Source organism: Diospyros lotus, chromosome 6, assembly GCF_014633365.1.
Source record: "Diospyros lotus cultivar Yz01 chromosome 6, ASM1463336v1, whole genome shotgun sequence".
In the NCBI taxonomy this organism is placed as follows: Eukaryota; Viridiplantae; Streptophyta; class Magnoliopsida; order Ericales; family Ebenaceae; genus Diospyros; species Diospyros lotus.
In genome coordinates, this window is record NC_068343.1 from 23,281,307 (window position 1) to 23,304,578 (window position 23,272).

Sequence of the window (23,272 nt, forward strand, 5' to 3'; positions counted from 1 at the left end):
ATAAACAAACTCAAAAAAAAAAAAAAAAGATTCGATTTTTCTTCTTTGTATCATCTCTTCTCCCTCGTATTTTTTTCACATTGCTAAGATTTATTCACCGATTTTTCTTATGTTTTCTCTAAATGATTTCTTCTCTTGTATTTTTTCCTGTGAATTATTGTGCTTTGATGTTTATGTTCGTTTTTTGTTTTTTGGGGTTTTTCCTCTTCTGATTTATTTTTATTTTTTCTAATTTGGCAACTTTTTCCTTTTTTAATGATACTCTTTTTTTCTATCAAAATATATTTCAAACATTTATTTGTGTGTCTCACTCTCCTCATCCTCCTTTGGCTCTACAAAAATTTACATTAAAAAATATAAGAGGTTAAAGCTGCTCGCCGACCCATTTGAAGAAGCCTAAAGCCATCACTATTTCTATGCCCTGAAATGATTAATTTTACTATTTAATAGAAATAGTAGTGATGATAACACCTACCACCCCTAACTCTAAAAGAATAAGAAATCAGCTCTAAGACCCAGATCAATTGGTAGAGGAAAAATTTATTGGAATGCTGCTTTTTGAATTCTCAATTCTATGTTCGAACCCTGATCAGGAGATAGTTTAGTAAGTAAAGAGTGATCCTGAAAATAAAAAATACTTACCGCCCTCATATTTTCAGTTGTGCTAGAGGTTGAAACTTGTCTGCTGGATCCCTTAATTTACCTCTTCTGCTGGAATCGTGAGGTCGAGTGGCGAAACGCGCGAGTGATAGCGCGCAATTTAAAAAAAAATAAAAAAGCAAATAAAAATATATATATTCTTTTAATAAGAAGGATACGACCATACGTATTATCATTATTGATTTGTAGCAACTGTTGCTTCAATATTTTGGTTCTTCTACAATTGGTTTGTTCTACGCTGATTCAAGCACGTTTGGTTACTTAATATTTTATTTATTTCTTCTTTATTGATTTGTTGAAGTTTTGACTTTATTTGCTCATTGGTACTTTTGGGTTTGTTTATCTTATTGTTTGAAAAAGTAGAAGCAGGCTATTAAGTCACACCCAACAAAATAATATATTTTTAATTTTTTATGTAAATTAAATAGTCAATCAACGGATATAACTAGTGAAGAGTAAATCGCATGCACATAAGATATAAAATTTTAGGTAAAAAACCCTTCAATGTGAAGGAAAAAATCCCGACCTAAACCAGCAAATGTTTTTTCACTATATAAAATAATGATTTTTTCTTTTTTATGTACTTTATTTTGCAACTCCCAACCACATGGGCTAGACAACCCAACAAATCTACCCGACACCCATGCGTGGGAGAGCTACCATGCTTGCTACCTCTCTACCCTGGACAAGTTTCTATGTAGGCAAGGTCTTGATGCCCAATCCATTATAATTGGCACAAAATTTATTCATCTCTAGTGTATTATGAATTTAATGGTACCTCACGTCAATGTGTTTTAATTTTAAATAAAAATTAAATTCTTACTAAGATGAATTGTCAAAATATAACATAAACTTGTCTTGCTCTAAGCTTTAACTCTTTTATAAGTTACTTAGCATCTTCTGTAATTGCAATATATTTTACTTAAGTGGTAAAGCAACACATCTCTGCAATCTTGATTGCCATGACATTGCTCCTTTTGAAAAGGTCAACAAGTATCTGGATGTGGACTTTCTAGAATCAAGATCTCCTACCATGTTTTTATCTTTATACCCATCCAACACAAGCTTGTCATTACCAAAACATAAGAAAACCCTAGCAATGCCTCTAAGATACCTTAAAATTCGCTTAACAACATTTCAATGCTCTTTTTCAGAATTGGAGAGAAATCAAACAACAATACCTACTACATGAGCAATATAGCCTTATTGTATACATCAAACTATCCATGACTAATGCATAAGGGACTTTCTTCATTTCCTTTTTTCCTTCCTCACTTGAAGGACACTATTTGTAGCTTAACTTGAAATGTCTAGTATGTGGAGAACAAACTAGCCTGGACTTTGTTCATGTTAAACCTCTACAATACCTTTTCGATATATCTCTCTTGAGATAACCAAAGCTTCTCATTCTTCTTGTCATGAGTGATTTTCATGCTCATAATCTGTTTTGTTGGTCCTAAATCCTTTATTACAAAGGACTTACTCAATTCACATTTCAAATTCTCAATTTTCTTAGTATCATAGCCAACAATCAACATGTCATCCACATGTACAAAAAGAATAATGAAATCACTACCAAAGAATTTATTCACAGATACACAATGATCAGAGGTTGTCTTACTATACCCATGATTATCTGCTCACTACGATTTCTCAAATGGACATCTATACTCACCACCATTATCTGCCCAAACACATTTCAGTTACCTTCTAGTTTCTCTTTCAATGCTGACATGGAACTATTTAAATGTCTCGAGTACCTGGTGTTGTTGTCAAACTACAATAATTACATTTATTTGTTTGGGATCAGCCAGAACAGAGTCCTTCACTAGAACTAAGGATCTGAGATGTTGCCAGTGAGGTTAACCAAGTTTGAACTAGGCCGAAGTTGCAATCCTAGAAGTCCAAAACAACTAGTGCCCGAAAAGGGTCTTCGAGGCGATAATGGAAGGATGCCTTGAAGAGCTTTCGAGGAGATGAGCCTTTAGGGATCACAGCTTTGCCTTAGCCTGCGAACACAAAGGACATTAGAAAGGCAAGTGGGAGACTCCCTCACGCGGGCCCCTGATGCTTAAGTCAGACAACAATCCAAAAGTGATGTCCAAGAATATGCATGTGAATGTCTTATGCCCAATGTATATGTGATGTAACGTCTCCCGTAAGTCCCGAAGAGTAGTCAGGGGCATTCCAGATAAATTCTAGAAAGAGACAGGGTTAGGTCCAGATGACTTGTAAGAGTTGAGGGAAAGATCCATTTGCCTTTAAAGAGGCTAATATTTATAAACGAATATGTGAAACCCACGAATCCGTCCAGAAGATGCATCGAGAATCATATGTAGAGAGAGGCCAAAGGGCTTGGAGATGTCTTTAGGGCAAAGTCATGATGGCTATTCCTGAGTGGTCCAGAATGGCACTTCGGGGCCACTGGATGGCTTTCACCTGGGAGACCCAAAGGGTTTCTCTAGACTTGCAAAATGAATAGCCAGACCATTCCCGGGGAGGTTAGCATTATCGTTTTGGAGACTACACGGGGAACTATGATTCATAGACTTTGAAAATTTTTTAAAACCATCACAACACTTTGTTTTTAAATTTCAAGGCAAAGATCCAAACTTTTCTAAAATGATCATCAATAAAAATGACATTTATATTGCACCACCAAGGGTTCTAACATCCATGGTACAAACATTAGTATGGATCAAGTCTAAAACATGAGACTTATAGAATTTTACGTGGATACCAAATTAGGAAAAAAAACATCGGTAGAAAAAAACAAAATATCACTAAATAAATATTGTTAGTACAAAAGTGATATTAGCACACACAAAATATCACTAAGCAAATATTGTTACAATAAAAGTGATATAGCTATAACTAATTTCAGAGTATTAAATACCTATTTATAGATCTAAAATCATCTATAGATATACATAAGAAATTATATCCTGATCAGAAAATGATTCATAAGGATATTCTTCCAAATTAGATAAATCTCAATCAAAATTGAATTTGACAATATCCTAATCACAGTCAAATTCAAAATTATAATCACGATCAAATTAAGAGTTTCAATCACAAACAAATTTGAATTCTAGATCACAATTATAAAAAATTCTACCTTAACACGAAATTTAAATATGAAATTATTCAAAATTCTTTCTTCTAATAAAATCATAGAGAATTAATCTCTTGATAAATATCAATCAAAACTTCACCACATGAAATATCACCCAAATCAACACAAAGTTACTATGGTGGATATCTTCAGTCGCACTTAAAGTATAGGCAACTTAATAACTCCACATTCACCAATATAAATCTCCCTTAATAATTCCACCTTCATTTAAATTCATTCGTTCAAAATTGCACACATTTTAACATGTCATAATAAGAATCAAGATATTCTAATCTAATAATGAAATATCATACTTCAAGATAACTACTACAAAAATCAAAAAACCCCAAATAATGTCTAACGATCAATAAACAAAATACTAAGGAACATACCAGAATATCGAATCCAGATAGCAAATATGGGCAAAAATATATTTGAATATGGGCAAACAAACAAATCTAGATTTGTTGGATCTAGAGTGAACCAATGGGGTCAGGTCAAATTTGAACCAAATTTGGGTCTTGGCCAAGGCAGACGAACAGCAAAGGGCGAGAAATACTGATGGCCGACGACAACGGAGCAAGACAACGAAGGCTGGCTAATGAGGAAGATGCTGCAATGATGGACAACAATGGCTAGGTAGTGTCGATTGGAGAAGGCAATGGCGGATCGACGGTAGGTCGAAAAAGATGATCGAACACCCGTGAGAAATCAAAGGTGCTACATCGATGGCAAGATGATAAAGGATGTTAGAAGGCCGACAATGGTGGTGGAGACCAGAGCTGACAACGACGATCGTAGAAATCAAAAAAAAAAAAAAAAAAGAGGCCAAAAAATTGCTTTGACGGAGCATAAACAAAAGCAAAGGTAGGAAAGTCTAGCGATTGTCGACGGCGAAGAGGCTAATGGCTATCGATGATAGAGGCTAAAGTAGTGGTTGACGATGACAGAACGACAGCAATGGCCGATAACGGTGGCCAATGGTGGCACCAGCCAAAGCAGCTTAAAACCCTGGCTGAAAAAATATAATTTAGAACTTGTAGATCCAACAACTGAAATATACCAAACGGTGATGGTTTGTCAAACGACTTTAATACCATTTTGTTACGAAATTAGATCAAATACAAATTACGATCAAACAATTAATCATATACACAAACACAATTTTATGTGAAAAATCTAAATAAAAAAATCTCAAATAAAAAGAAGTATTGCTAAGAACATTCTATACAAAAATTATATTTGTACGAGGAAAGGAATAATTGAAGTGTACGTGTCAAAAAAATGACAGTTAGTTGGGCAACTTGGGCATCATTTCATTCCAACTTCCTATATTCAGTTGGCATTAAACACTTCTTAAGTTGGAGCAGCAAAGTCCATGGGCCTTGGATTTTGGGTATTATATATATGTATAGATGATAAACAGATACACGTGACGTGAAACCAAAAAAACAAAAAAATATATACAAACTAAGTTGTAGCTATAGAAAGAGTTCAAAGCCATTTAAGCAAAAGCTGGTTTCAAATCCAAAACACTTGAATAGCCTACCATTCTAACTGCCACAAGCCATGCACTCTTCGCGGTTCGTCAATGAACATACCATTTGTGACATTTTTGTGCTCACATCATCATCTTCCATCTTGTTTTTCTCCTGGCATTGTAAAGAAAAATAAGATTCTTATCAATAAAATAGAAAAATTAATTGAAACGATGAGATTACTGCAGTCAGCCAATCCATTACTTTAAGCATGGAAGTATCCACTGTGAACTTGATGGCATCTGCTGCAGCCCGTGACCTCAGGTAATACATCCCAGTTTTCAAACCCTTTTTTTCAAGGAAAACAAAATGAATCAGGAAATAAGGACATTCATTTACAATCACCAACACTAATTTACTAGTTAATAACTTTCTCTTCACTAAACTAGTCCATCACATTCAGGAATCAGTTTATTTGAGAATTACTTGTCCCCTACACCACTAGAATTACTGTCAATGTCAAACGAAAATCTCAACTCCAATCACCTAAAACAAAATCAATATGGGTAATAATAAAAATCCATTTTTCCGTTCAATCAAAAGGGGCATAATTTTCGAAAAACAAACATTAAGACATCCCAGGACCATCTAATTGGCATCAACCACATGAACACACAACTTAAAAGATCCCTGAAACCACTGGATGCCAAGTAAAAGAAAAGTTCTCACCTTTGACCACGTATGGAAGTGCAAGGAAGTTAGTTTTCCAAAATTCGGTTGATCCATGTGTATATTTAGACTTTGACTCTGGTCTATGTAGCATCCCCGATCAACAGCCATATCAACCAGAGTCCTTTGCTTGATCTCCCAAACAGTCCTGATGCAGCAAAATCCATTAGCCCAGGGGGAGAATGAAGAAAAGGAAAATAAACATGTGACTTTGAAATTTACTTGTAAATAACTTTAAGCTCATCAGGAACTTCTGGGATTTTCTGAACAGAACCATCCTCATAAATTATCTTGTTCTTTAGAGCAGGGGACCAAAGACCCATCTCAGTTAAGTCATGAAGAAGATGCTTATTCACAACAACAAACTCGCCACTGAAAAGAAAAGGTGTCGTTAGATGGCAGGAAATAATCAATCTTAAATTCACTCAATTGCATGAGGATGCAAACCTTAAAACTCTCCGACTATAAATGTTAGAGGTATATGGCTCAAAGCACTCATTGTTTCCAAGAATCTGGCTGGTTGAAGCAGTGGGCATGGGTGCTACAAGAAGAGAATTTCTTACTCCATTCCTTGTTATCATATTTCGTAGGACATCCCAATCCCATCGACTTGAAGGGGTTATCCCCCACATGTCCGGTTGAAGAATCCCCTGAACAAAAAGGTAGCCTTATGAGCATATTAAACTATTATTGAACATGCAAGTGACAGTATTAAATGGCCCAAGATACTCAAACCACAAACAGCTGGCCTAAAAAATTGATGAGCAAAAAGCACCACAAGACCTCAAGTGGCTCCCTCTGTCAGATGTTGAGATTTGTATGGTTGTAACGTGTCTAACTTTTTAATGACTGGAAGAAAAAGGAAATTAACGAAAGCACCATGGCACTAAAAGTGCATCCCTTGAACAGCAAGTTATCAGAACAAGTAAAGGTGTACACGGACAGCAAACCAACAGAAGCCACACAGCCGCTACCACAACAGGTACCCAATACCAACAGATAGCCAAATTAGAAGACAATAGAGAACACAAATAGCTTCTTTTCACTGGCACAGAATGTTTCATTACTGAAGCATACCTTGCTCACAGGGCTTCCATTATATGTCTCATAGGGACCATCCTTTCCAGCCAGCTCAGAAGAAGCTTTTAGAGCATGGTAGTATATGGTCTCAAATATATCTTTGTTCAGCTGTTGAGCCTGCATCCACAGCCATCAGATCATCACTTTATATGATCCAATTAGAAGCTACATTAGAGTAGCCCATTGAGAAGTTCTATTTTACCTCTGATGAATCAAATGCCATGCCAAGTAAAATGAAGGTATCTGCAAGACCCTGAACTCCAATACCAATGGGTCTGTGTCGAAGATTTGACCTTTTCGCAGTTTCCACTGGGTAATAGTTGACATCAATTATTTTGTTCAGATTTGTTGTAACTATTGCAGTAACCTGTCCCAACAGCTAAGAAATTAAGGCCCAACTTCGAGAAAATATAATGTTCACAGAACAGAGAGATGGATGTAAAATAGCAAGTGTCACACAATTAGGACGGATGAAAGGATCAGACCTCGGCTAGTTTTTCAAAATCAAAATATCTGTTCTTAGACCCACGGCTGCCAACAAGCTTAGATGGCTGTGATTCCACTGGAACCCCCTGCAACGGACAAAACAGTATCAGTCCAATTGCAAACAATATAGATGACAAAAACTACATTTATACATGCATGCCACAAACAAGATACCTTCTCTCTAACAAATCGTGGTAAAGCAATTGATGCCAAGTTGCACACAGCAGTTTCTGTTGGGCTTGTGTACTCAATTATCTCAGTGCACAAGTTTGAAGACTTAATAGTGCCCAGATTTTGCTGATTGCTTTTTCTATTGCAAGTATCCTGGAAAAATGTAAACAAATTAGTAGAAATAAAAATTTGAATCAGAAGAAGATATAAGAATACAAAATTATTAGTGTTCTTATGTCACCTTATATAGCATGTAAGGAGTCCCAGTTTCTATCTGGGACTTCAAAATTTCAAACCAGAGGCTTTGTGCCTGTACAACTTTCCTTGCCCTGCCCTAAAATTTTAACAAGAGTATCATGAGTGAAGGGAGTACAATAAAACCAATTATTACTAGCATAAAGATTGAACCATCAAGAAAAATGAAACCTACCTGTCTTTCATATTGGGTGTACCGTTTTTGAAATTCTTCACCCCAACAATCAGCCAAACCTGGAGATTCATTGGGGCAAAACAAAGACCACTGTCCATTGCTTTGGACTCTTTCCATGAAGAGATCAGGTACCCAAAGGGCATAAAAAAGATCACGTGCTCGATGCTCTTCCTGCACTAAGAGTCAAAAAATGAAACAAACAAAATCCATGTGCAACGAACAAATCCAGCTAAACGGTGCGATATTGCCTAATAAAAAAGATACAAAGACAACAAATCAAGAACATAACAAGTTTACTTTAAACACTGCCAAACTCAAAAAGAAAATGATCAGCATAAAATTTTGAATTAAAAAAAAAAATCAATGCAAAATGAGGCAACAAACATTTTTGCTGTCATATACCAACAAACAAACATTACTGAATAACACTTTTCAAATAAAAAATCTATTAGCATATGCTCTAATTAAATAATACAACTCTACCTTTCCATGGTTTTTCCTCAAATCTAAAAATTCAAATATGTCTGCGTGCCATGGCTCCAAGTACACAGCAAAAGCACCTAAATGCAACAAAAATAAAAATGTCAAGATACAGAATTAACTTGAAGTAGCACATGAAAACATAAAACATGACCATGGTAAACATACCCTTCCTCTTCCCACCCCCATGATCAGCATAACGAGCAGTGTCATTGAAAACTCGTAACATTGGAACAATACCATTGGATGCACCATTTGTTCCATGAATATAGCTGCCAGTAGACCGGATATTATGAACAGAGACACCAATTCCTCCAGCTGACTTACTGATAACAGCGCATTCTTTTAAAGTATCATAGATTCCTTCAATGCTATCCTCTTTCATGCATAGCAAAAAACAGCTACTCAACTGCAAAAACATATCACAATATAGCAATTTGAGTAAGCAAAGGTTTTACATATAATAAAAAGAAAACTACATGGTAGCATAAAACACTTATCATACTTGGGGCCTGGGTGTCCCACTATTGAAGAGGGTAGGCGATGCATGAGTAAACCATCGCTGAGACATCAAATGATATGTCTTGATAGCAGAATCAATATCATCCTTGTGAATTCCAACTGCAACTCTCATCAACATGTGCTGTGGCCTTTCAACAACCTTTCCTTGAATCTTTAACAGGTAAGATCTCTCGAGGGTTTTGAAACCAAAGTAATCATAATCAAAGTCACGATCATAGATTATCTCACTGTCCAAGCGAGCAGCATTCTGGAATAACCAAAAAAGCAACACATGAACAAGGCATAGATTTGTAAAAGCAACCTTAAAGAATAATCTAAGACTTGGAGAAAATCAAATAAATAATTGTTTAATATCTTAAAATTTGAGGGGAAATAAAGTCTCATTCACAGAAAGGATGAAAGGCAGCAGCTACGTATTGCACCTCAAACAAAAGACGCTACCAAGTTTGAACATTTGGCAGAGTTTGATTCTGTTATGTATAAAAATATACTGAAAATAAAAGAATAGTGGAAGCGCCACAGGGGAGCCTGAAGGAGCACCACGTGGCATGGCAGCCCAAGGGAGAGCCACGTGGCGAGTCCCCCCCTGGGTGACCAAAGGAGGCCACCCAGAGGGACGCCACCCCCGAGTAAGGGTCACTCAGGGGTGGCAGAAGGGTGCGCCCCCAAGTGACACTTGGCGGGCGCGCCAAGCGCAGTCCCCCGCATGCGCAGCCAGGCAGCACGCGGCTGCCTGGCAGGGGCCGCGTCCCTGCCCACTCGAGGGCAGCCTCCCCCCGAGTGACCCCACTCGGGGGGGAGCTGCGCGCGCGGCCACCGGCGCGAACCCCCGCACGCGTGGCCACTTCGCACCCGGCCCCATGCACCGGCGTGCACGACCCCTCGTGCTCTCTTTCCCCGCGCTCACACACACCCCCGAGTGAGGGTCACCCGGGGCACCACACTCACCTCCGCATGCCTATTCTTGCGCCAACGCCTCCAAGAGAATCGGCCTAAAACTACTCCCGCGAGACTCAGTCAAAGCCTCTCCGAGATTCTTACCGTGAAACTCGAGACACGCGACACATGGATGCCTCTCTTGTTGCTATAAATAGGAGGTCTCTTTCCCTCATTTGATAGGCAATCTCTTGCTCTCATATTTACACTCTTGCTTTCAAGTACTCTATTTCTACGGTGATCTAACTTAAGTATCGGAGGGTCCGCGCGGGGACTTTCGCCCACGCCCCTAACCGATTCTTTTTCCAGCAGGTCACCCATCCTTCTCAACCTGACCAAGGGACTCACCCATCGCTGTTTCCACCTCCGGAAGACTCATCCATTGCTCAAATACACCACAAGAGGGTCACCCATCGCTTGAATCGTCCATAAAAGGGTCATCCATCTGCAGTTTCCATTTTTTATAAATTTACTGTTGTTACCGGGTAACAACAATTAGCGTCGTCTGTGGGAAACGCAAACAAAAAACTACAGAACTATTCCCTCACTATGGCTCAAACCCGAAGTAATCATCAGACCCTCTCCCGTGGTGGCCAATCACCTCGACGAGAGACTCTTGCTCGAACGGAAGATCAACATCCATCTACTCATGAGGGCACGCTACCCCTCATCCACGGAGGCCATCCGCCCCTCACCCATGAGAGACACCCCCCCTCACCCATGGGGGCCAGCCTTCCCTCATCCATTAATCCCCTCATGAGGGTCACCCATCCCTCACTCACCAGCAGCCGCCTCTTCCAAAGCCCTCTCATCCATTGGGGGTGCAACTTTAGGTGCCACCTATTACTGCCTCACATGTTCTCTCAGGACCCTACCCAGGGATACAGATCTCGTCTGTCGTTCCTTGGGCGGAGTACGAGGCCCTACGACAACAACATGCTGAAGGAATGCAAGCTCTTCGAGAAATGGCTGGTATTTTGCAAAGTTTGGTTCCTCACAGGACAATCCCAGACGCATTAAGAAAATTTATGCTAGAGACAATTCTCTCCCACAGGGCTCATTAGGAGGTACCGGGGGGACGGCTCCTACCAAGAAGTGAGCCCTGAAACTCATGCTCAACCTGTCTCTATTCAAAACAATCCACCAAGATCTCCTTTAAGAGAAGCTCATAGCCAAACTTCTCCCAGCGAGAAAAACATGGAGGAACTAACAGTCGAAAGACTAAAAGGCAGAGTCCACAAAGAGGAAGTTACTCTAAAACGGTAGCCAGCACTCCTATGGGAAGAGATCGGGATTCTAAACCCACAACCTAACAAAAAGACAGGTCTGATGACAACCCTACCGCATTTAGTGCACGGGAGGCAACCGACATGAAAAAAATGATAGAGTTGGTGCTACAACAGGATAAGTTATTACCCGCTTCCGATGAACAATCTCGAGGAAAACTACCATTCGTGGCAAAAGTGATGGAAAAACCCTTGCCGAGAAAGTTCAAAATGCCCTAGATAAACCCTTATTCAGGCAAGAACGACCCTTATGATCACGTGTAAAATTATGAATCCTTAATGATGCTTCATGGATAGGACGATGAGATAATGTGTAGGGCATTCCCATTAACCTTAACTAGGCACGCTCGAGCCTGGTTTAATGGTTTACCCGAAGCATCAATTTCTTCATTCGGGCAGTTAAAAACAGAGTTCATTAAAGCATTCATTATTAACAGTCAGAGGAAGAAGGACGCAACATACCTTCTTAGCATTCGACAGGGGCATAAGGAAACCCTACGTCACTACGTGGACAGATTTCGAAATGCCACGCTTGAGATTTGCAATTTACCTATTGAAATGGCAATGTCCGATATATTCCAAGGGACACGACTACCCCCTTTGCAAGAATCATTGTCTCTAGACGCTCCGAAATCTCTGGCAGACCTATTTGTCAGGGCTAATAAGTACATACTCCATACAGAGATGATGAGAACAGTAGGGGGGAATGAAGATGGAGAGAGAAAGAGAAAAGAGAGAGATAATGAAGAAGGATCAAACCAGCAAAAAGAACGGACCAGGAGGTCGGATACAGTTGGACCACAATTCCATCATTACACTAGGCTCAATCAACCTCGATCAATTATACTGGCAGCAGTAGAAGGGTCGGGCCTTCTCCAACTTCCGAAGAAGGCAAACCGCCCCATGGGGAGAAATGAAGAAGAATACTGCAAGTATCACCGAACTCGGGGGCACTCTACTGACCAGTGTAGGGAGTTAAAAAACCAGATTGAAGCACTCATTCGGGAAGGGCACTTGCAAAAGCATGTAAGGACTGAAGGAAGAAACAACTGAGATCGTCAAAGAAGAGAAGAAAGACCCGAGGGTCAAGATAGACAAAATTTGCGGCAGAATGAAAACAGAATGATAGGCCCCCCTGACAATGAGTCGACACATCAAGCCATTCATGTTATCTCTGGGGGCGAGACTCTAGCTGGGAATACTTTTTCTTCTCGAAAAGCCTACGCCCGTCAAGCCTATCAAGTCAATTCAGTGATGGAGATAAGAGAAGACAAGGAGCCAATCACATTCACCCCCGCTGATAGAGGTGATATAATACTCCCGCATGACAATTCAATGGTAATTTCTGCAATTGTTGCCAAACACCCCGTCAGTAGAATCTTGGTGGATAACGACAGCTCTGTTAATCTGATCTATTGGAATTGTTTCAAGCAAATGCATATGTCCCCTGACCGATTGAGAAAAGTGTCCTCTCCCTTGTACAGCTTCACTGGGGAAGCTGTCCCGGTGGCGGGATTTGTTCAACTACCAGTCACATTGGGCGCCAACCCTCAAAGTGTGACTCGACAAGCAAATTTTATGGTGGTTAAAGCCCCTTCTGCAACGTACAACATGATTTTGGGCCGACCGCTCCTCAACGATATGAGGGCTATAGTGTCCTCTTGCTACTTATTAATGAAATTCCCCACGCTCTCAGGAGTAGGGCAGGTTCGTGGAGATCAGAGGAAGGCAAGACCCTATTATGTGTCGTCTACAAAAGGAAAAATGACAGAAGAGACTTTGTCTATTGCTGAGAAAGCCATACACAAATCCTTGGCAGAAGAGATTGCTTGCAAGCCCCAACCAGTGGAAGAGTTAGAAGCAGTATACTTAAGCGATACAGACCCCGAGAAGTTGGCATTTGTTGGCACACAGCTTCCAGAACCAGTAAAAGAAGAAATCGTGGAGTGCCTAAGAGAAAATTTGGATGTCTTCGCTTGGACACCAAAGGACATGCCGGGGATCAGTCCGAACGTGATATGTCACCATCTGAATGTGGATCCTCAATTCAAGCCTGTTCGACAGAAGAAGAGAAATATTGCCCCAGATAGACTGTCAGCGTTAGAAGAGGAAGTTGATAAACTACTAAAGGCAGGTTTCATTCGAGAGGTGTTATATCCAAAGTGGCTAGCAAATGTCTTCATGGTTAAAAAATCCAATGGAAAATGGCGCGTGTATAGACTTCACCAACCTCAACAAGGTGTGTCCTAAAAATTCCTACCCGTTACCTCAGATTGACTGTCTGGTGGATGAAACATCTGGGTATCAACTGTTGAGCTTTTTAAATGCCTTCTCAGGGTATCATCAAATAATGATGTATCCTCCAGATAAGGAGAAAACATTGTTCATTACCGAGAAAGGGACATATTGTTACCAAGTTATGCCCTTCGAGCTCAAGAACGTTGGGGCCACCTATCAGCGCATGGTAAATAAAGTCTTCAAGGAACTATTGGGTGATACTATGGAGGCCTATGTTGATGATATGATCGTGAAAAGTCGGGAGAAGGAATCGCATGTAAAAAAGTTAGCACAAGTGCTCAAAGTCTTTAGGCAATACGAAATGCGCCTAAACCCAGCAAAATGTGCATTTGGAGTCCAGTCTGGAAAATTCTTAGGGTATATGATCACACAAAGGGGCAGAGGCGAACCCCGAAAAAATTCAAGCGATACTGGATATGAAACTCCCAACATCAATTAAGGAGGTGCAGCGACTGACAAGCCGGATGGTGGCCCTTGGACGTTTCCTCTCCAAGTCAGCCGAGAGGGAACTCCCGTTTCTTCAGACGTTATGGGCGAGAAAAAAGTTTGAGTGGACGGAACAATGGCAGAAGTCATTTAAGGCATTAAAGAAGTACTTGAAAAAAGTTCCTCTATTGACCCGACCCGAAACTGGGGAAATGTTATATTTGTACTTGGGCATAAGTAACAAAGCGGTAAGTGCAGTGCTGATTAAAAAGGAAGGACAGATGGACCGGCCAGTGTACTACGTCAGTAAGGTTCTACAAGGCCCAAAAACACGTTATCCCTTCATTGAAAAGGTGGCGCTGGCCTTGCTGAACGCCTCCAGAAAATTGAAGCCCTACTTCCAAGCCCATTCTATCAGCGCACTGACGGACCAACCACTGCGGAGCATCTTGCAAAAACCCGAATGTTCCGATCATCTCACCAAATGGTCCATTGAGTTGAGCGAATATGACATACAATTTCATTCTAGGCAGGCCATAAAAGGGCAAGCATTGGCAAATTTTATCCCTGAATGTACTCCTAAGGAAGCTAAAGAAGAGAACATAACAGAATGGCTACTGTTTGTAGATGGGGCCGCCAATTCCCAAGGGAGTGGAGCTGGAGTAGTGCTTATCCCGCCAGAAGGAGAATCCCTTGAATACTCTTTGAGATTTGCCTTTCCAAGCTCGAATAATGTGGCTGAGTATGAGGCGCTAATTGCCGGTCTGAGGTTAGCCCGAAAACTTGAAGCAGCGCAATTGATAGCCCACAGTGATTCTCAGTTGATAGTTCAACAATACTTCGGACAGTACGAGACTAGAAAGCCGATCATGGGACAATATCTGCAAAAAGTCAGGGCACTCGCACAATTGTTCGAAAGTTTTCAGCTAGTACAGATCAACATATCCCTCAATGGTCATGCGGATGCTTTATCCAAATTGGCATCCACTAAAAAAACCACTGGGAGAACAATATATGTGGAAGTCCTTCAGCGACCAAACATAGACGAATCTGAGGTAGCATACATTGAGGATAGTAATGACTGGAGAACCCCTTTTTACAAATATTTGACCACGAGGGAATTGCCAGCAGACCCAAAGGAGGCCAGAAAAATTAAAATTAGAGGGGCTCGTTTCACAGTGATTGATGGAATGCTTTACAAGCGAGCTTACACTATGCTGCTCCTCAAATGCTTAGGTCCTCAGGAGACCGATTATGCCTTGGCTGAAGTTCACAGTGGAGTATGCGGTGAGCATCTAGGAGAAAGGGCCCTTGTAGCCAAAATCCTAAAGGCAGGTTTCTTTTGGCCCACATTACAACAAGACGCCCAAACGAAGGTCGAGGAGTGTGATAAATGTCAGAGGCACGCTCCGATTCATTCTGCTCCGATATCGCAATTATAGCCCACATTACAGCCTATCCCCTTGGATATTCTCAGCCCATTTCCACAAGCTGCGGGGCAAAGGAAATTTCTTTTGGTAGCAACAGATTATTTTACCAAGTGGATTGAAGCAGAAGCCCTAGCCACTATCAGTGCTAGGAAAGTAGAAGCCATGGTGTGGAAAGACATTATATGCCGATTTGGAATCCCACGAATCATCAACACTGATCATGGAAAGCAGTTTGACTGTGATTCTTTCCAAAATTTCTGCAAAGGCCTAAATATTCAGTTAAGGATTTCTTCAGTAGCATATCCTCAAGCTAACGAACAAGCCGAAATTAGCAACAGAAAAAATTTTACATGGTTTGAAAACTTGGCTGGAAGGCGCAACGGGAGCATGGGTGGATGAATTACCTACCATCTTGTGGGCCTACCGAACAACCAGTCGGGTCTCAACGGGTGAAACGCCCTTTAACCTGGTGTATGGAACAGAAGCTTTGATTCCAGTAGAAATCTCGTGCAGATCACCCCGATTGGATGCTTTTGATGAATGTGACAGCTCAGATAACTCTGATTCACTGAAAGAAAGTCTTGATCTCATTGAGGAACAAAGAGACAGGGCGGCTGTACGAATCGCTGCCTATCATAAAAGGGTGGCCAACTATTACAACTCTAGAGTAAAGAGCCGGCCTATCAAGGAAGGAGATTTGATCCTCAGAAAGTCAGTCATCACCAATGCACTCCGAGAGGATGGAAAATTTCGAGCAAACTGGGAGGGGCCATATCGCATCCAGGAAATGATAAGCCCTAGTACATGTATCTTCCAAACACTCCAGGGTGAAACCATGAGCAAGACTGGAGCACAAATCACCTAAAATTGTACTCTCCTCCTGACATGTAACGCAATAATAATATGAACCCGACGAGGGACCATGGACGTAGGCACATTTTGCCAAACCACGTAAAATACTTGTGTTTTCCTTTTTCATTTCATTTCAGGCAAAGGATAAAGAGAACAACCCGCTATGGGTCCCCTCTCACCAAAAAAAAAAAAAAAGAAAAGAGAAGAGAGCACTTCTTCTGGGAGCAAATGGGGCCTCCCCTTCCTCCTGGCCCGAGGATGGAATAACTGTGCCATCAGTCGTAGGTAAGGCGTCCGTCATCTCCACTTCCTCTGAGGCAAAGGCGTACAGCTCCCATGGACCCGACAAGTTCTCCAGATTATCAGCTAAATTGGCATTCAAATAAGCCCTGGGACTCATGGGGTCAGGATCGTTATATCTTCGCCAGTCGGGAACCTCAAACTCCTCTACCTCATCCGTATAGACCAACTCAGGGAACTGTTCTCCTAGGTACTTGGATTCCAGGCGCGAGCATGCAAGATAGAATCCATACTTAGTAAAGCAACCCCCATAATGGATCTTCCTCTCTTGGCAGTCCGTTGAAAGGCGATAGTCCCTCACAGCCTTTTCCCATGCCGCTGTGATCTCCTCATTTCTTCGATCCTTGAGCGACCTATATTGCTTCTTCTAACGAGCAAGCTCATCTACCCTCAAGGAATGTTCTTGCAAAAGGTTCTCATGGGTTTCCCGAACTCCTAGAAGCTCTCTCGTCAGCGATTCTTTGCTCTTCTGGAGCTTCTCTATCTCCCCCTTTATGCTTGACGATTCACCATGAGCTTCCGCCAGCTTAGAGCGCATATCCTCTGCCTCTCGATTCAACTTTCTGATATCTGCTTGGTAGAAACGCTCATGATCCCTCCACTTTACCATATTCTCTCTTGCCTCCACCTTCTCTTGTTCTGTCCGATGATGATAAGCTCTCCTGATAGCGTTGGCTATCACCAACCCTTGGACTCCCTGGGCGCAAACAGTGCATTAGAAGACCAATAACCAAGTCAGACGACAAATACGACATATAGGCACAACGAATATAGCTTACCTCAATAATCTTTTGCTCGGGAGAGTTGGCAACGCTAGGCCAAATACCAAAAAAATTCTGCTTATCCTGAGGGAGCATGGTAGCGTATATCATCCTGGCACCAACCCCTGGGTCTCTTACAGAGTCTATATCAATTAGCCCAGGCAACACATGGAAGTGGTCGCCCCTCACCCGAGTGCTGTTAGGGATTGGCACGGGATTTCGCCTGGGCTCAGCAATAGGAGGAAGAATAGGCCGAAAATCCAGGAGCTCAGCTTTTAGCTTTCGCCGGTCCCAGCGAAAGGGATCAAAAGGTTGACAACTCTCTTCCTTGATTCGATCAAGCTCACCGCCAAAAGAGGAACGAGAGCTGCCGATCCCCCTCCTTCGCGAGCCAGATGCATCAGTTGGATTTGGTTCCGCAAGGGTGCCTTCCAGGGTAGGAGGGTCTAACATGGAAACATCCGAGGTGGCAACCGAGGGTTCAGGGCAAGGAAGACTGAATAAGGCACCTGCCTCAGACCTCTTCATTTTTAGGCGCCTTCGAGACAAGCTAGGAGCTGGCGGGGGAAGAAGGCTAGGATCTGGTGTGTCAGACGGAGGCTCCTGTAACAAGCCATGGGGAGCTTGAGGAGGAGGCTGTGGGTCTTGCTCGCCAAACTGGCGTGAATTCCTACCACGTCGCTTGAGCGTTTGTTTCCTAAATAGATTCATGTCTACAAAACAAGAGATGAAAGTAAAAGTCAGCCGCTGACATGGGTAATTTAAAAGGCAATCTCTGCGATTCTAAGGGTCTACCCTCAGAGGAAGAATAACCAAAAAAGACCATACTCCCTAGAGATTTCCCCCCTTCTTCTTCTTCCTCGAGGCCCTCGTCCTCTTCCTCACTGCCCTCTTACTCCTCAACTTGTAAGGTGTCCTCGGGCATAGCCGATGGTGGCACAAAAGCGAGAGTGGAGGTCCCGAGTATGTCTTCGAGCCGAATGCCCCACCTTGCAGTGGCAATGTTTTCTAAGGTAAGCAGGTCGGGTAGATTACAAGTGCCAAGGGCACATAATCTCTCATTTATTCGGCGATAGACAGTCTGGGAAATCCCGATGTCATCAAGCTTCTCCGACCAGAAGTCCCGCTCGTTATCCCAACACCAACAAAGCAGAGCTTTCCAGCCGGGAGGAGGCTTGACCACAATCCATCGGGACTCGAAGTCCACCTTATTTTGGAGTTTCTGAAATAGGGGAAATAGACCCACAATCCTTTGAAGTGTGAAAAAGACACCCCTCCGTTCGACCCTTCTCAACCTATAAAAGCAACCAAACAACTCTACAAAAGGAGGAACTTGGATCATATGACAAAGAATGGTGAAGCCAACTAGCTGAGCCCAACCGTTAGGATGAAGCTAAGTTGGGGCAATACAATGGTAATCGAGCCACTCCATGCCAAAGCTAGACAACGGAAAACGAAGCCCTACCCTTAAAGAAGCCAAGTATACCCCGAAGCCATGTCCTCCTACCATGGCAGTACTTGTCTCTTCAGATATAGGGAGTCTAATATGGTGGTCGATCGGAATTTTGAAACGAGACTGGATCCCGACTAGTTCTCTCCCCTTCACCGAAGACCGTCGTCCCAAAGATATATACATTGGGAGCAGGAGGAGGAGGCGGTAAAGCATTCTTAAAACGACCCATGTTGAGCGCTTAAGTCTTAAGGCAAAGAGACAAGCACGTATGCTTCAAGCGAACTAGGGCTCCTATGGATGAGGGTCAAGCAATGGTAAAAACAAGACCCATGGATGAGGGTCACATAAGGCTAAGGGCAAGACCCATGGATGAGGGTCACACCTAGACAGGAATGAGACCCATGAAAGGGCTCACACAAGGATGAAGCTAATGGCCAGACCCATGGATGAGGGTCACACGAGGTAACCACCAACAATTGGGCCAATGGATGAGGGTCACAGGAAGCAACGACCAGCAAATTGGACCCATGGGTAAGGGTCACTCGGGGGAGAAAGTATCTAAATGTCCCTATGGGTGAGGGTCACTCAGGGAAGATACAAGACTATTGATGAGGAAGTATACCGTATAAAAGCCTGGAATGCTGAGAGAATTCTTACGAGAGAGTGGTTGAGCAATGAAAAAATGAAGGGCCAAGTCTTCCTTTTATAATGGTCCTGGGAGACACTATGAAAAGAATAACCCCGAGAGACTTGAAGATGGAAGAGACAGATACAAAAAAAATTTCCTTCTCAAAATAAAAGTGGTCTCCTGAAAATAGAGTTGCAACATAAACAAAATACTCTTCCTCCCAGGACTCCCGACAGAAAGAGTAGGAAGCAATTGTTATGTATAAAAATATACTAAAATAAAAGAATAGTGGAAGCGCCACAAGGCAGCCCGAAGGAGCGCCACGTGGCAGCCCAAGGGAGCGCCACGTGGCGAGTCCCCCCCCCCCCCCCCCCCCAGGTGACCAAAGGAGGCCACCCAGGGGGACGCCACCCCCGAGTGAGGGTCACTCAGGGGTGGCAGAAAGGCACACGGCTGCCTGGCGAGGGCTGCGCCCCTACCCACTAGGGGGCAGCCTCCCCCCAAGTGACCCCACTTGGGGGGGAGCCACACCTTAACGCGCGGCCCCGCAGGCACCCCCAAGCGCGCGGCCACCCGTGCATGCCCTCGCGCGTGGCCACTTCGCACCTAGCCCCGTGCACCCGCACACACGACCCCTCGTGCTCTCTTTCCCCACGCTCACACACCCCCCCGAGTGAGGGTCACCCGGGGCACCACACTCACCTCCGCATGCCTATTCTTGCGCCAACGCCTCCAAGAGAATCGGCCTAAAACTACTCCCGCGAGACTCAATCAAAGCCTCTCCAAGATTCTTGCCGTAAAACTCGAGACACGCGACACATGGATGCCCCTCTTATTGCTATAAATAGGAGGTCTCTTTCCCTCATTTGGTAGGCAATCTCTTGCTCTCATATTTACACTCTTGCTTTCAAGTACTCTACTTCTACGGTGATCTAACTTAAGCATCGGAGGGTCCATGCGAAGACTTTCGCCCGCGCCCCTAACCGATTCTTTTTACAGCAGGTTACCCATCGTTCTCAACCTGACCAAGGGACTCACCCATCGCTCGAATCGTCCATAAGAGGGTCATCCATCTACAGTTTCCCTTTTTTATAAATTTATTATTGTTACCGGATAACAACAGATTCCATGTTCAAAGAGCTATTGATATTTAGGGGGAAAAAACTGATATCAAAACACTTATTTGATATAATTTTGTTGAGAATTATTTTTTGGGAAAGCCATCTGAATAGACCATACTTTTTGGAGAACAGTTTTAAATTGATATACATACAATTATCAGTGTGTGTGTGTGTGTGTGCGCACGCACATATTAGAAAAACTAAAAATAAAAAGGGTAACAGCTAAGAATAGAAACTTGAAATTTATACCACACAAAGCAGGTTTGCTGTAGATAGGTTGTAAGGACCTGATTGTTCTCTTCAGCAATCCTAATAAATGATTTTTATGATATCAAACACAAATTAAATATATGTTCATAGGCATGTTTCTTACACGGTTATAATCAGATTACTAAAATCATCAAAAAACTGTTTTCAATCAGGAATTAAATTTTGCAAGATCATGAGGGACAAATTATTAAGCAATACGGAATAATTACTCTCATACACAAATACAACCACTTGCAATTACAACACCACCTTTTGTTTTATTCCAAATACCATAGACACTTTTGATAACAGTAACTTTCAAACTAAGAAGTAAACTATAAGTAACCTCAAATTAACCAATATAAAAGACCAAAATCCTAAAGATGACTGTGGAAATACCTGCATGGCTATTTCATATACATCACCCGCAATCAAAGGAGCCTTCTGCCCAGATCTCTCACTGACATGGTTATACATGTCTTTGATCCTATGGTAACAACAAAAATCAGTAAAAATTTTGAGGATTCCAGTAAGAAAACTACGAGCACCCAAAATGATCAGACTGCCACAAAGTGAGACTAGTCATGTTTAGCAACAGGTTACTCTTGCTCAAGTTAACTTGCTAATGTGTCTGGCAGGATCTGATGGTGGTCAACTCTTTCCCGTAATCATGGGTATAACTAAAATTTTCTTTTTTCAGCTTACAATTAAAATCACTTACGTCTCGGAAAATGATTTCTTGGTGTTCTTGTGCAGGTTTGACACAACAATCCTTGCAGCCAACTGTACCAGAAACAATGACGAACAAGTTAGCAGAAAAATATTAAAACAAACCATGCCATCTTCATCCATCAACCCCCTTCAAAACAATAAAACATTGTGCATCAAAAGAGAAAATTAAACCCTACAAGCCAAAGTCAAAATATAGATCAAGCATAAAGGCTTAAAAGCCAACTATGCAGAATAAGAACCCTAAAACAGATCAGATAAAAAAATAAAAAATAAAAAAGAGAGAGAGAACCGAGAATCAAAGTACACACACACATAGACAGAGGCGGAAGATCGCCAGGAGGATTGTGAAAAATAGAAAAACCAAATTCCAGAAGGAAAATAAGGAAATAAACTGAACAGATCAAACTCCCATACATTAGCGGCAAATCGGGTAGATAAAAAGACCGGAAAAAATCAATATAAGTTGAAAATACGAAGTTGAGGACCAAACCAGAATAGAAAGCAGTGGAACAGGAAGGAATAGGACTCACAGAAGCATAATCGGGATGGTTGGCAGTCATGGCGGCGGCCGTTTCAGCGGCCAACTCATCGAGCTGGCTGGTGGCGACGCCCTTGTAGACGCCGGCACAGACTTTCTGGGCGACGAGGATGGGATCGCAGTGGTCGATGCTGAGGCCATAACTGAGCTTCTTGAGACGAGCGGTGATCTTGTCGAAATGCACGGACTCCTGACGCCCATCTCTCTTGACCACATACATGTTGAAAAATCAGTGAGGACTTTGATCGAACAGGTTCAGCGCATAGGAAGGATCGTACGCAGCAAGCAGCAGCTATGCGTATATATAGCAGAAGAAAGGAGAGAGGTGGGGTTTGAAGTTTCCCGCGCAGGGGATGAATGAAGATGATGATGCGGAGCGAAGGGATGGGGGTGGGTCCCCGCTCCGCTTAGTCAGCTCTGCGTCTTCCGTAAGGAAGAGAAGAAAATCGAAGTGATAGGATTCTAGTACCACACTTTCCTTAATTAATCAAATTATAGGATGGATTTCATTATGTAAAATAAAATGTCTTATTGTGATTTTTTTTTGTGTAAATAAAATATATTAACAAGAAAAGAAACGTTCACACGAGTTAGAACATACCCCACTAAGAAACAAAAATAACACTCAAAAGAAAAAAACAAAAACAAAAACAAAAACAGCGTCAAGCATACAAGGCGAAGCGAAAAGAATACCAACAAGACTAGAAAAATGTGGGAGAATAGTAACAACCAACCCAAGGCACACTGGCGCAAGAGAGCATGAGAGGAGTGCTAGGGAGAGAAACAAAGCCATAAATTGCCCTCATGAAAAGCTCCTACCAAACCATGGAGAAGAGAACAGAAAAAAGAGAATGAAACATAAGCGAGCAGCGATTGAAGGTGATCTTGAGCAGGGGGAAAAGAGCAAACAGGAACCTTAGTCAAACTTGCAAATACACTAATCTCATAGACAAGAAGATCAGTAACATTTGTAGATACAACATGACAAAAGGACTAGTAGAAACAAAAAGGCGATAAATGCCAGAAATGAGCAAAAGCCATACTTTGCAATAAACAATGGAAGCACATCGAAGCCAAATGAGTCCAAACAAAAGTTTGGATCTAATAGGCA

At 42.0% G+C, this 23,272-nt stretch overlaps 1 protein-coding gene across 1 annotated transcript; it reads right to left on the reverse strand.

Annotated features, from left to right (window-relative positions):
* Positions 1–5,039: 5,039 nt before the first annotated feature.
* On the reverse strand, positions 5,040–22,646 carry LOC127803544 (ribonucleoside-diphosphate reductase large subunit-like). Its single transcript, XM_052339831.1, has 17 exons — positions 22,154–22,646; positions 21,613–21,674; positions 21,291–21,378; positions 9,135–9,398; positions 8,798–9,038; positions 8,633–8,709; positions 8,150–8,320; positions 7,961–8,053; positions 7,723–7,872; positions 7,548–7,634; positions 7,265–7,429; positions 7,060–7,179; positions 6,430–6,632; positions 6,205–6,354; positions 5,983–6,130; positions 5,518–5,601; positions 5,040–5,427 (listed from the first exon to the last, which is right to left on the reverse strand). The coding sequence occupies exons 1-17, from the start codon at positions 22,379–22,381 to the stop codon at positions 5,329–5,331; spliced, it is 2,430 nt and encodes an 809-aa protein (XP_052195791.1). The 5' UTR covers positions 22,382–22,646; the 3' UTR covers positions 5,040–5,328.
* Between the last annotated feature and the right edge of the window lie 626 nt (positions 22,647–23,272).